Below are 12,350 nucleotides of genomic sequence, written 5' to 3' on the forward strand. Positions count from 1 at the left end.
AGGGATGCTAGATGACCCACCTGGAGCAGAGCTGGGTTTAGACCTGGGTCTCAGCCTCAGGCTTGGCCCTGTGCCCAGTGGAACATCCCTGCACCGCTCCCCTCCTGAGAATGGCCACAGGGCTCAGGGATGGGAGGAAAAAAGTGCCAGTAATTTGTTTTCTCTTGACTGCTTTCAAAGCAGTAAGGCATTTCTGGGTACAGAAGCCACCCAGAAATCTCGGAGTCAACACGACCTTGAGTAATTGCTGAGGTCAGGAATAACCACATTTCCTCCCTATCCCGGTGCTGGGACACTTTCCTGGGAGCACCAATTGCCCTTACAGGGTCCTAGATTGCTCAGTTTTGGTTCTCCCCTGTCACTCAGGAGCTGACCTTTTCGACTCTGAAAGTGACCTTGAATCTGACTTTCTGTCCAGAAGCAGCGATGGCTACATGTATAAATCTATTGAAGGTTTTGAGCATCAGAAGATAAAAAGCGGCTTTTAGTGGACATAGAACCCAAAGCTGGCCCCCAGAGCCTACATCAGATGACCTAGCATCTCACTGAGAGGTCCTGTGGCTTGTCTGTAGCTTCTGTCACTATCCTGAAACTTGAAGCTCCTGCAGGTGAGGTCTCCACCACTATGTGGTCCATCACCTCTTCTGTGGTCCAGAATGAACTCCCAGCCCTGACTACTGTTGTCTCAGTGCCTGGGCAGGTGCACAGGGAGGAGTGGGAGGCAATGTTAAGAGCACAGGCCGGGGGGTCAGAAGGACCTTCTCCAGTGCTGCTGGTTTTGTAACATTTCCCTGTGCACCTTAATCTTGCACCTGGAAATGAGAGATAATGGGACCAGCTCTAGGGGCTTGTGAGGTTTGAATAAGAGGAGGCATATAAACTCCATGAGGGCTGGACTTGGTCTCTCTTTCTATGACTCCATGGCTCCATCAGTTGTGTAGAACAGCGGTCCCCACTCTAAACAGCTGAATGAAGGTGGAGTACTGTGCCCGAAACACGACGATATTAGCCACATCAATGTCACTGTCATATGACGCTTCCACTACCAGGCAAATACGTGGCCTACAGATGGGTGGAGGCAGATGGCCCTCGCTGGTAGCCTGTAAGCGCTGAGTGACAGTAGTCACTGTGAAGACTGGAAGACTCCTAGCATGAGAATGGAGGACACAATGGGCCCACTGGGGCGTCTCAGTAAGTAGAGTCCACGTGTGGGCATTTGGAGGCTGCCGTAAATTCTTTGAGTTCACTCGTTTCCTCTGATGCATGAAAATGAATTTAAAAAATAAAAGAGCATCCAGTGTCGAAGGGTTTCCTTTTTCTTTTCTTGACTACCGGGCCGTCAGCCAATGGCTGGGAGCACTGGGTCAGTGTTGTGGTGACTGGCTGGTTCCAGGAATGATAAGTCACAGGGTACAGCACAGGAGAATCAGTTCATGGTGTCACTCATCCTCCCTCATCCGGAAGAGGGAAAAGCTAGGAGGGGACAATGGGGTAAATGGCTCCACCCTTGAGCTGCAGTTGGTCACAGAATTTATCACCATGACCTTCAGAGTAGCCAGTGTCTGCTGACCTCTGGCTGCCTGGCGTCTTGAGAGGCCTGTTGACATGGATAAGTGATGCATGGGCCTGAAGCATACTTGGCCTTCAACTCCAGGACATGGCTGCAACCCTAGCCTGAGCCTTCCTGCCTGTCACGTAAAGTCACGCTCAGGATGCCTGACTCAGTGTGGTGTTGTGGAAAACGGCTCCAGAAAGCCCAGTTCTGGGCACAGCTCTATAGTAACTAGTTATGCCCTCAGGGAAGCCATCTTGCCCCTCCGGACTCCAGGGTCCTCATGTGTAGACACTCAGCTAGGGGAAGATGTGGCTGCTCCCAGGGGCTGTTCCAGTTGCAATATTCCACGGTTCTACTGTTTCCCACCTGAATCATGATCAGAGCAGGTATCATTTACTGCTGGCTTGTTAGGTTCCAGGTTCTATGCCAAGTATAGCACATGAGAGGTCTCATTGGGTCCTCACAATCAACCTCTGTAGTAGGTGTTATTATTACTCCCATTTTATGAAGGAGGGAACCGAGCATTCTGGAGGGTCACAGTGACGGTGCTGGTGTTAGTCACCATGCTCTATGTTATACAGAATTGTCTGTTTTTGAATTGCAAGGTGCTGTTCGTCTTATGGATTAAATTATCTTTCCCATTGTTTCCTTTCTCATTACTTATTTTCCTATGGGAACCATGAAAAAAGTCAAGAGCTGGATGGGGCAGGTCTGCTTTGGTGTTGAGTGTCAGCCCACTAGATTAGAAAGAGGGGGTCAGCACAAGCTCATGCAGCTGGAGTTCTTAGAAAAGAACAGAGGCCCAAGGAGCAGGAGGGAGGCACAGACCCGACCACCAACCAATGTCTGTGTAGGCAGAAGGTGCTAATTTGGAGGCGGCAGGCCTGAGTGTGAGGGTACTGTTCCTGGTCTAGTCCTGTGACATCTTTAGGCCTTAGTACCTCATTAGTAAAATGTTAGATAATGGATATACATTATAGAGTATTGAGAGGAAACATTCAGAAAAGTCCTCTGTGAACCTTCCTGAATGTCACTCCTACCCCAGGCCCGAGTATAAGGTTTGGCACAAGCACGGTATTGGACAAATATTTGTGGGCCATGGGGTGGCACCGTGATTTTCTGGGTGTTATCCACCTAACTTGGGTTGTTACAGAATATTAATAAATGCCTAACTGGTCTTGGGGGAGAAGATGGCTCTCTGAAACACAGCCTAAGGCTAGTCGGAAACGGTCTGCTGGCAAACGCTCCTGAAGAAGACATTACTAATCATGGTGTGCATTCCACACAAGATCTATCCGCTTTAGTAACTGCATCGAGGGGGCCTCAGGACCCTGGAGAGCAGTTTGATGCCATGCATGGGTGCAGGAGTTGGGGCACTGCTCCCTTAATTCCCTTGAAAATCCAAAGGAGAAGTACAAATGAATAACACTGTAAAATGACATTAAGGCCCCTTTGGAGAGCAGCTGCCCACCCCCCATGCTGCTAGCCGATAATGGCCACCCCTCATCAAATATTTATTCCAGCCCTTGTGGTCGTCCATCAGCCTCCAGCATCATGCCAGGGATGGAATCTGATTATTAAAAATGGTCAGGAGCGAGGCAGGCAGACTACAAAGTGCTTGGGATGGAAAGGAGGGAACATCAAAGCCCTATATTCTTCCTTAAAGGTCGTCTCCGGAAGCAGAGGCCTCCTGTTAGGCAATCAAACTCGCAGGGATTCAAGGACCTGGCCCCTGCGTGCTTCCCAGCCTCTTGCTCCTTTCTTTTCTCGCCAGTGGGCCAGAAGGGAGTGAAGCCAGAGCCTGACTCTGAGCCACGGGTTTATGAAAAGCAAGAAATACGCTGCCCCATGCAGACATGTGACTGCCTTCACTTTTGAGGGGGGTCCTGGCATTTCATTAGTGCCCTGTTTGAAGCCTGCCCTTTGCAAAGCAGAAAATGAAGAGAAGAAAGTAAGTACGGAGGCTGATTCAAACAGTCTTCTGGTATCTTGAGTTTGTGATATCCCTTTGTGTGGCTTCACTTATTACATGGGTGGAAGAGCCTGTCAGGCAAGAAATCATGCCTGGTGTTTACACTTTAATGGAACCCAGGGACCAATTAACCACACTAAGTGCCAACGGGCAAAGCATTTCTTAAAGGAATAGGAGGGAACTCTTATATTATCGTTCCATTTCCCTCCTCTTTTCCCAAATAAAAGACAGATGCTATGTCAACAGTCTCTCAAGAGTGATCTTTTATTTTCTGAAAGTCCTAAAACTGACCCATTTATCAAAACATGACTGATGTCTCAGCCTACAAACAATATCCTTTTCTCCCTCACAAATCCTGGAGCCCCGAGAGGCTGCAGCCTGGTCCAAGCAGTGCCATCAAAATCTGCCCTCCACTCCCAGCAGCTGCACGGCGGCCTCCTGCACAGCCTGGTGGACACGCCTGACCTCTCTCTGGGACAAGGTCCTCTCCATGTGGCGGTAGGTGATGCGGTAGCAGTGGCTTGTCTTGTGTGTCCTGGAGAATGGAAGAGAAAGGCAGGTAAGTGAGGGACAGACGTGCCTGCCGCCTGTAGGAATGGTGTTGCCGGCTCTGACCAGATCAACCCCAGAGGAGAATAGGATGGGATCCGGGGCCTACTGGCATGGTGTGACAGAGACATCACCATCACTAACAGCCTGCACCTCTTACAGGCTTCCTGAGAGGTGGTGGTTGGGAGACCACTGACTTGAATAATCAAGAATGCTGGTTCCCACTGGACTAGCTGCATTCAAGTTCCCTGGGCAGGATGTTTCTTACAAGTCTGATTTCCTGGGCCAAGCCCTGGATAGGTGGGATGTGGGCTCTGGGTTTCTGGGCTTTTTGTCGGTTCCTCAGGGGACTCTGCTAAGCAGAGATGGTCAGGAGCCAAGGCCAGCAAGCCTCCACCTTTCTCACGTCACAGAAAACATATTTGGAAGGCACACTGCAGTCACAAGGCCGGGATTGGCTCTGGGGGCTCTAGCCGCCTAAAAGGCTGAGAGGTATCACTCTGTTTGCACCTCTAACAGGCCATGGAAAGCATAGAGACAATTGTGCCATACAGACATGCTTCCGAGTTCCAGGTTGTGGGGCCTTTTGCAGAACTTAGTCTTCACAGAGACACGTGAAGCCACAGCTCCTGGTGCGGCTGCTCTGTGAACATGCTTCTCCACAGGTGTGCCTGTGTGTTTCAGGTATATTTGGACAGGCCTTCCGTTGCTGCTGGAAAGGCAAGGCCTGCCCTGCTGGGGTCCTTAAGAAGCGTTCCACTGCAAAAGTACAGCCCAACTGTGCCCAGTGGCACTGGGCCTCTTGTGGCCACTGGAAAGACTCCACACTGCCTCCCCCAGGTGCAGAAGACAGGCCTTTTTTTCAGTTTGACATCATCAAGGAAGGAGGCTGCAACATCCTGAGTTTCTGAGAGATGGAAGATTCCAGAGGAGAAAAAATTAGTTAAGGAGTGAGAAGGAGGGCATAGGAATCATAGATGCTTGAAGATGATGCCAACATTTACTAGAACAAGTGTGGTGATAGGATCTGGGGGCCCAGGTTGTCAGTGACCTGGTGATGGTGCAAGGGTGTGATGGTTTCCTGCGGGTGGGGGGCACAGCCATGTCAAGTTACGCCCACTGCAGGGGACACCTCCACTAGCCTCCTAATTCCCTGTGCCAGTGAGGGAGACAGAGGCCCCCTGCAAGTCAGTGGCAGCTGGGCCACGACACACCTTTCCTGGGTCTCAGTTTCTCCTCTGTTGAAAGAGGTTAACAGCATAGCACTTACACCATCAACCTTTCCAATCTGTTGCAAAGGCCTAGTCAGAAAGGGACAGGGCTCTGCAAATTATGAAGAACTTGAGTGTGAGGCAAAAGTATCCTTGTGGCAACTGTTGGTATGTGCTTTCGTTGGTTCACTCAGGCATCTTTTACTTACCTGAAGAGTTCGTAATATGGCCACTCTGCATGCTGGGATGCCCAACCAAAGATGAATGGGAAAAATTTATCATCTTGTCTCTATATGCTTCCCAGAAGGCCCCTAGAAGGATTCCCGGGATTCAAACAGCTTTTATAAAACATTTTGATGAGTGAGGTGTAAATGAATCATAAACATATGGATTAATTTTATAATTTGAGAGAAATAAAATTTGGCAGAATATTTGGTGATAATTCAGTAGCTTCAACTGAAAATCAACCAGCTTTGCCTTTTCCTAACATCACTGGGGAGAGAAAGAAGACTTACTTTTGTTTTCTAGAAACTTCTTTTTGAAGATTTTAGTTGGTAGGACATACTCCTGTCCTCATTTGCTTGTTGGAGGACTGAAAGCAGTGGAGCTGGCAATTGGTCATGAGTCTCCTCATCCTTGAGGAGTGGGTTGTCCCCGAGAACTACAGGGTCACAGACCTGAAGGGTCTCATGGCTCGTCACTGACCAGGTTAAGACGATGGATTTCTCAAGAGGAGGGATGCCCTCAGTGCCCAACTCCAAGTATCTGAATTAGAGCTCTTTTGATTCTTTTATACCACCCAATGTGGCCTTTTTGTGGTCAAAAAGCTTCTCAACCTTTTATCTGCCATGACCCTCACTGTCACTCAATGAGAGCAGCGTTGATATAGTGCTTCTTATGTACCAGGAACCACCATAAGCCCTTTGCAGGCATTAACTCATGTAAGCATCAACACCCCACTGAGTTCCTAGCACTCTTGTCCTGGTTATAAAAATAAGGAAACTGAGGCACAGAGAGCAAAATAACTTGCCCAAGTTCACACAGCTACTAAGTGGCAGGGCTGGATTTGAAACCAGGCCATCTGGAGGGAATGCAATCGTGCAGCCACTGTGGAAAACAGCTTGGTGGGTCCTCAAAGAGTTAAACATGGAATTACCATATGAACCAGCCATTCTACTCCTAGGTATATACACCCCAAAGAACTGAAAGCATGTATTCAAACAAAGACCTGTACGAAAATTTTCATAGCCAAACAGTGGATATGGCCGTCAATGGATTAATAGATAAACAAAATATGGTATAGCCATATGGTGGACCTGTACAATGGAATATTATTTAGTCATTGAAGGAATGAATTAATGATACATGCTGCAATGTGGATAAACCCCCAAAACATGCTAAGTGAAAGAAGCCAGACACAGCAGATCACATACTGCATGATTTCATTCACATGATATATCCAGAATAGGGAAATCCGTATGATAGAAAGCAGACTGGCGGTTGCCAGAGGGTGGGGGAAGGAGGTACAGGTAGAAACCGCTTAATGGTGTGAAAATTAATAAAGGGGACTGGGATGCTAGAAGGGGAGCCTACAAGGGAGAGCCCTTCCACTCAATGTCAATTACAAGAAGAATTGTCAACTACAGACTCCAACGGAAGTGTCAGTTACAGACCTCAACAGAAGAGTCTCAACAGGAAGCAATTGTCAATTACAGGTCCCAACAGGGAAGGATGTACACTGCATCTCCTACAGGAGATCAACCACCCCTGCAACACAGCCAGTGAGAAACCACCATCACCCTGAACTCCTGCTTCTCTCTAATGAACTTTTGTCCAAAACAACCCCTCTCAACTTCCTCCTTCTCTATAAAATAATATTCTTCGCTTGTGTTTGTTGGATTTGCCTATGATTGTGCTGTAGCTGGCTTGTTCCAGATTGTAATTCTCTGTTATTTCCAAATAAGCGCATCTTTTGCTGGTAAGATAACTGGCAGTGTGAAGGTTAACATTAGGCACAAGGTTTTCTTTTGGGGTGAAGAAAATGCTTTGGAACTAGGTAGGTAGTGTGGCTGCCTAACATCGAGAATGTCCTAACTGCCAATGACCCTCCCACTTCAAAAATGGTTAATTTTCAATGTTTATTTATTTTTGAGAGACAGAGGCAGAGCATGAGTGGGGGAGGGGCAGAGAGAGAGAGAGAGAGACACACACACAGAATCCGAAGCAGGCTCCAGGCTCTGAGCTGTCAGCACAGAGCCCGACATGGGGCTCGAACCCATGAACCACGAGATCATGACCTGAGCCGAAGTCGGACGCTTAACCAACTGAGCCACTTGGGCGCCCCAAAAATGGTTAATTTTCACCTCATTACAAATACACACAAGGAAACTAGGCAGTTTGGTTTCAGAGCCCAATATTAGCTACCATGCCTGAGCACTCCACCACACTCCTCCTTGTCTTCTTTTCCCTTCTCCAGCCTCTTCCTTCTACTCTAACTTTTCCTAAGAAGTGACAAGGCTTGCAAGCTACTGAGAAGGGAATTGCCCTTAATCCTTCTATTCAAGAGATGGAGTAAGCCCATGTTCCTTTCTAGCTCTGCTCTTTGACTAACAAGCCAGACATGAGGCATAACTGTGACATAGAGTGGGAATCCCTGGAACATGGATGCTTTTTAAGAGGTCTTTCCCATATATACAATGGAGTATTACTTGACAGTCAAAAAGACTGATATCTTGTCATTTGCAACTCTGTCGATGGAACTACAGGGTATTATGCTAAGCAAAATTAGAGAAAGACAAATATCATATGACTTCACTCATATGAGGACTTTAAGATACAAAACAGATGAATGTAAGGGAAGGAAGGCAAAAATAATATAAAAACAGGAAGGGGAACAAAACATAAGAGACTTAAATATGGATAACAAGCAGAGGGTTACTGGAGGGGTTGTGGGAGGGGGGGTGGGCTAAATGGGTAAGGGGCATTAAGGAATCTACTCCTGAAATCATTGTTTCACTATATGCTAACTAATTTGGATGTAAATTTTAAAAAATAAAAAATAAAATTAAAAACAATAAAAAGAAAATTTAAAAAAAAAAAGGTCTTTCCTGCTTATGGGGCCATTAAAAGGCGTGTTGCAAAGCCAAACAGCTGGTGGGAAATCAAGAGGGCTTGCAGGGAGAGCATAAAAGGGGGGTTGGGGAGGGGTGCAGTCGCAGCTCCTGTCCACACACAGTTGGCTGGGCAGAGTGAAGCTGCCAAAGCCTTCCCCCCAGACTCATGTGGGCACAGCCTTCAGACAAGAAACTTTCCCGGAAAGAGAGAAGAGACTACATTGACAATTCTCTCTTCTGTACCTGATAGCTTCTAGTCATAGGCAGAAGAAATGAGAATATCCCTTATGGAGTTTGTGAGGGCAAATTTCCTTACAGTAAGTCTGAAGAAGAGTCTAAACATTTCTTTTGGTGCTGGAATTTCACTGCATTAGGATATTGGCGGAAACGAGTTGGTCACTGGTTGGAGCTTGGATTTTTAACAGAGACTTTGGATTGAGAACCCGAGAATGTTTGAGCTTCAAGGGCTTATCACTCGTCTAACTCAGAGACTGATTCAGTTCTTGAACAGACAGCGCGTTCCAGGCACTGAGCTGGACAGAGGTAAGCGAGTGAGGGGAGTCCCGACCCAACAGGTTCACATCTGGGGACCAGAGGTCTGCAGAGGTCCTGCAGCAACCCGGGAGGAGCCCGAGTGGAGGACTGTTCCCCTTGTCTCCGTGATGGGGCTGGTGCTGCATTGAAATCAGCCATGCGGCACTCCCACCTCGCATCCTCCTTCAGCAAACGACTCTTTCCTCTGGTGCTTCCCCGTGAGCATCTATGTGGTACTACTCATGTAACACGAGGCTGGGCTCTCCAGGGCCTGTGAAAGGGATCCAGATCATCCTGCCTACTCAGGGGCTTACCTCTGGTGAGAAAAAGGACACAGGACGGCCCATGCTTGCCCACGCACAGAGGAGCTGGACGATGCTGTGGTTCACTGCTCTAACCAGCCTCCCACCTTTTGTGTTTTCCTACCTGGCCTCCCTTCAGTTCTCATTCTCAGAGATCCAACCTGGCTCATGAAGCTGGAAACATGGCTCAGAACTTTTTCTGAAACTTACTTCTTCTTGGGTCCTGTTCCCTGCTCTGGCGTGATTGCCAAGGTGCACCGAACTCTGCTGTCCTATGTGTCCGGCTGCCCGCCCCCCTCCCAGGAACTGAGGGGCAGCCCCCTGTGGGCAAGTGGCAGCGCTGGGCTGCATGGTGGATGCACCTGTGGGCAGGGAGCCTGTATTTTCAGGCCTCCTTCTCCCGAAGCACTAACTAACCTTAAACCTATGGAAGGGGATGTTTGGGTGCTGCGCATGATCGAGTCTGGATTAGTAGAGGAGTGTCGAAATCAGACATGTTTAAGAGGAATCCTGCCCTAGCTCTTTCTTTTCTTCCTGACCAAATAAGTGACAAAATTAACAAGTATCAAAAGTACTGCTAGGTGACTGGCTGTGCTCCAGTTTACAGGGTGCCAGCAATAGACTCTGAAAGAATGTGGGGCTAACCAAGCATCGCTGGAAAGAAGGGACAAGGGGTCTGAGTGCTAGGGAGGGTTGGATTACTTCTATTACACAACCACTTGGTTTACTCTGGCAACTAGACAGGTTCCAAATGTGAAATAAAACCCTTCCATGGGATGCAGCCAAAGCTCAGCTCCTGCAACACCCACAGTGGTTGGCTTTTCCATCTGTGACAAGAGCAGCTACTTCATGTTCTTGGCCACTGGACACATCCTGGAGTAGATCGTTTACCACCAGTAGTTACTGCAGATGCCACCTATGCGTGCTGGGACTACTCAACACAATAATGTCCATTTGGTCTGTCACACGGGTCAGCCTCACACTGGATTCTTTCATTTACTTCTGAGGATACACAACTACCTGATGTTTCCCTGTTTCCAGTATCATGGGTTATGTGCGATGTCACACATATAATGCGTATCTCTCTTGTCCTATACACAGCACAGAGGATATGGGTGTAGGTTATGTATACTCTCTTCTACTCAGGTCACTGTCTTTTTCTAAATTCCTGCCCCAGGTGCTGCCATGGGGTGGGTTCCGTTTTCTGAGTAAAGAAAACAGGAATTCCCCTGTTCACTTTTAATGTGTCTCCTGCATGTATCATGCAGAAGGTCAGTGGGAAGCCCCACAAGGCAATGTCCCGCGCACCATCAGGAGGGTGCAGAATGCTTTCACGGGGTGGGGGTGGGGGTTGGCTCAGGCAAGGGAACAGGATGATGGAAAAAGGAGAATGGAAGGTAGTATCTGTTCAAGGCTGCTCCTGAAAATACAGAATGAAAAGGGGCCTGGTGGAATGCAGAGGAGCCCAGAATTTGCACCTAGAGACCTGAGTTGTAGTCCCTACTCTGCCCTTTGCTTTCTGTGTGACTTGGGGCAGTTTACTTAACCCCTTGTGAAGTGAGGGTCACCACCCTACTCCTGGGGTTGTGCCGGCTGAGTGGGGCATGTCTGGAGCCTGCTAGGATGAAGGCTGCCACCCTGAGAGCTCAACCCCTAGTCCGTCCCATCTCCTTCCCCTATTCCCAGGATGCGTCAGGAGAGGAACGGCACTACGGGGAGGACGACCTGTATTTCTTACATCCTTCTTTGAAATCTGCTTTTGTGGGCCTGGAATCTGACCTGTGGCCAAGGGTAGCATGAGCACATTGGTTAGCTGTGGCTGGGAAAGTTCAGTGAAGAGGACAGGTCAGGGAGAGTGATGAATTAGCACTCAGAATTAGGCACCATTTAAATAAGTCACCTGGAAATTAAGTAAATTATTTTTTCTTCTTTACCTTTCATATATATATGTACATACATATATGTATGTATACATATATACAATATGTCATATATACATACATATTTCATAAATATATATAATATACTATATATAGTATATATTTAGTATATGTATATACACTAAAAAAGAGGAGAAAATAAAATCTGATTATAAGACAGCATACAGTGATTCTATATCACTTTCCTAATGAACTGCTCTGGGGTTTTCTCTGAAAGAGATATCACTGGTTTAATGTAAAGAAAGAATATAGGCGTGGGAGGCAGGAGACCCGGGTCCTAGTCCAAGCCCCAGCAACATCTGTGTGGCCTCCCCAGTGAGATGGCTGGACTGAATGGGCTCAAGGTCCCTTCCAGCTCTAACAGTCCAACAGTTACTTCAGAGGACAGATGAGTTTCTAAAGCAAATGCACATGCAGAGGAAAGGAGCCAGCCAGCCAGCAAGCAGCATTTGCAAGCTGCATGGGATGAAAGAGAAAGGGGCCCTGATCTGGCGGGCAATTTCTTGACAGGCTAATGCATGAACACAAGATGCATTAGTAATATTCATGATCAAAGTAAGAAGGAAGGGAGTTGGCTTCATGAGGTTGGATTACGGCTTGGTAGAGCCCACTGAGAAAGTCTTCTTGTAGAAGGTGGACCTCAACTTATAACAGACACTCTGGACCACTTATAGCCCCTCTCCATCAACTACGCTTTTCTAGCCTGCATCCCTTACCCCCACACTTTCCAGAACTAAGAGGTCTGCTTTTCTTATTCTCAGAATGGTAGGTTGTAGGCTCAATGCTCCCTGGTGGGCCGTTCTAAGTGAGGTACCTCCCCCCCCCCCCCCACCCCAGTTCCTAGCTAGCCAGCATCAGCAGTGCCTGTCACTGCCACTGCTGTGGTTACGATTTCTTCCCAGAGGGATTTCTGTTCCTGGGAGTCAGTCACAAGAAACCAAACCAGATGGTGCCTCTGACAGTTACTGCCTTGGGAAAGACAACTCCAATCCAGGCCTTGATGGAGGGAGAGTCAGAGCCAGGGAAAAAGGAACTTGCTGGGTGCAGCTTGAGTAGAGCTGCTTTCAAACCTGCCTCCCCCGCCCCCCTCCCCAGTTCCCAGTCATCTCGAGTGGTGGCAACTTAAGAGCTCCTCAGAGACGCACGTTTTGCAGGCAAGAAATGCTTTTTCACA

The 12,350-nt window shown here is 48.0% G+C and overlaps 1 protein-coding gene across 14 annotated transcripts in view; it reads right to left on the minus strand.

Moving 5' to 3' along the window:
* Nucleotides 1–3,768: 3,768 nt before the first annotated feature.
* The window catches only part of FARS2 (phenylalanyl-tRNA synthetase 2, mitochondrial), a 537,420-nt gene continuing 528,838 nt past the window's right edge, over nucleotides 3,769–12,350 (minus strand). For all 14 annotated transcript variants that reach the window (XM_047858223.1, XM_047858237.1, XM_047858233.1 and 11 more), the window contains one exon: nucleotides 3,769–4,062. In XM_047858223.1, the coding sequence (XP_047714179.1) occupies nucleotides 3,845–4,062 (218 nt within the window). In that variant the 3' untranslated portion in view covers nucleotides 3,769–3,844. The remainder of the gene's footprint in view (nucleotides 4,063–12,350) is intronic.

This window comes from Prionailurus viverrinus, chromosome B2 (assembly GCF_022837055.1).
Source record: "Prionailurus viverrinus isolate Anna chromosome B2, UM_Priviv_1.0, whole genome shotgun sequence".
Taxonomy (NCBI): Eukaryota; Metazoa; Chordata; class Mammalia; order Carnivora; family Felidae; genus Prionailurus; species Prionailurus viverrinus.